Source organism: Diabrotica virgifera, chromosome 9, assembly GCF_917563875.1.
Source record: "Diabrotica virgifera virgifera chromosome 9, PGI_DIABVI_V3a".
Classification (NCBI taxonomy): domain Eukaryota; kingdom Metazoa; phylum Arthropoda; class Insecta; order Coleoptera; family Chrysomelidae; genus Diabrotica; species Diabrotica virgifera.
The window spans coordinates 136874476-136876614 of NC_065451.1; the positions used below are offsets into that span (position 1 = coordinate 136874476).

The window sequence follows — 2139 nt, forward strand, 5'->3', positions numbered from 1 at the left end:
AATGAAGTTTGTGAAGCTATATATACCAGTCTAAAAGAAATATATTTGAAGGTAAGTAAATAAGCATGAGATAAAATTATGAGGACTAAATGACGCTATTTTTAGAACCCACCATCTTGTAATGAATGGTTAAATATTGCTAAAGGCTTTGAAGAAATGTGACAGTTTCCCAACTGTATTGGTGCTTTGAATGGAAAACATAATGTTTAGACCTCCAATATCTGCTGGTTCATATTATTATAATTATAAAGGGAATCACTCAATTGTTTTATTAGCCATGTGTGATTCAGCTTACAGATTCACTTATTACAATTTAGAAATAAATGGCCGCATAAGTGATGGTGGTGTTTTCCGAGAAAGTAATCTCAGTGGAGCCCTAGCAAATAATTCTTTAAATTTACCCCCAAATCGGGCTTTACCCAGTCGAACATCAAAAATACCATATGTATTAATTGCAGATGATGCATTTCCATTAACCAATAGGATTATGAAACCTTATCCTAATAGGGGATTATCAGATTCTGAAAAAATATTTAATTATAGACTCTCTAGAGCACGTCGAATGATTGAAAGCTCATTCGGTATTTTAGCTAATAGGTTTAGAGTATTGCTGAATCCAATAAATTTAAATGTAGATAAAGTAGAAAAAATCATTTTGGCTTGTTTAGCGTTGCATAATTTATTAGTTTCAGAGAATTTTAAAGCATATGTAGAACAAGATGAATCACAGATTATATTTTCAAATAGATTAAGCAATCAAGCAGGTAATCGTTTGACAGATAATGCTCAGAACATAAGAAATGAATTTAAAGAGTATTTCAATAGTAACAGTGGTTCAGTTGATTGGCAAAATGCTGCCATACAGAGATGTAACATGTAAAAATGTATATTTACACGTATAGTTGATTCGCTTATCTGAGACACAACTGTCTACACACAATTAAATAAAACACAATTTATTTATTAGTTTTTATTTTTTTAACATTTTTTCTCTGGCATCATAAAATAACATTCGTAATTTGTTTCTGTGCCTCTCCATCGGACTCCAAAAACTCCAACTGGTTCTCTATAAACTCTGCAAATACTTTAATGTTTGACTTTTTTGTAGGATGAGCCTCAACAGGTTTTTCGTTCTCCTCATTTTTCAGAGGATTTGTTAATGTTTGCAATACATTTGTAGCTTTATTAAACATAATGTTGCCCTCATTGTCAGGTTTGCTCCTTTTGTTGGCTCTCTTTCTGGAACTCTCTCCTCCAGAGGGGGTGCTGCATCTTAGAGGAGTTAACACATTCTGCGATGTAAAAGTATCCCTAAAATCAATCATCAATATATGGTAACTATCAATAATATTATAATAAATAAAAAATATAAATCTATTTATATTTTGACAACAGATTCTGATTAAGGGATTTACCTAGACAGCCGCCTAACATGACAAAAGCATATTTGGAACAAATGACTGTAACTGGGACTCGTATATAGAAAGATGTACTGGTTAATGAATCAAAAATGACGCCAAATCTAGACAATAAACTGCTGATCTACAAACGTGTACTAAAACCCATCTGGATGTATGGCATCCAGATCCGGGGAAATGCCAGTGAAACAAATTTACTCAAGATACAGCGCTTTCAATCAAAAGTTTTAAGGCAACTGTGCCAAGCTCCTTGGTACATTTCCAACGATAATATACACAGGGATCTTTAAGTCCAAACCGTCAAAGAAGAAATTATTTCTCTGTGCTCCAAGTACCACAATAGACTACAGGTTCACCCAAACATATTTGTCACCAATCTCTTAACACCCCTACAGAACAGAAGACTAAAAATAACACTCTTGACCTCAACACTAACTAATCATTCGAACTTATTACTATGGTACCATTCAAATTAATTCAATTAATTATTAATAACTGTATTAATTCAATTATTATTGTACTCTTTTAGGTATTCACCACTGGGTGAATACTGACTGTGTCACTTTCTTAACACTCATATCTATTGTTTATTATTTTGTATAAAATAGATTGCAATCAAATGGATGTAAAAAAAATTCTGATTAAGAAGTTAAAGTATTAATAAAAAATACTGTTTTAAGCTTATTATGTGGTGTTAATACCAAAATAAAATTTTAAATAC

At 31.7% G+C, this 2139-nt stretch overlaps 1 protein-coding gene across 1 annotated transcript; it reads left to right on the top strand.

Annotated features, from left to right (window-relative positions):
* The first annotated feature begins 202 nt into the window (after positions 1-202).
* LOC126891424 (uncharacterized) lies at positions 203-880 on the top strand. Its single transcript, XM_050660598.1, has one exon. The coding sequence runs from the start codon at positions 203-205 to the stop codon at positions 878-880; it is 678 nt and encodes a 225-aa protein (XP_050516555.1).
* Positions 881-2139: the final 1259 nt, after the last annotated feature.

Excerpts from the sequence above, each read along its gene's own strand:
- LOC126891424 (XM_050660598.1), top strand. The coding sequence starts at position 203 with ATGTTTAGACCTCCAATATCTGCTGGTTCATATTATTATAATTATAAA.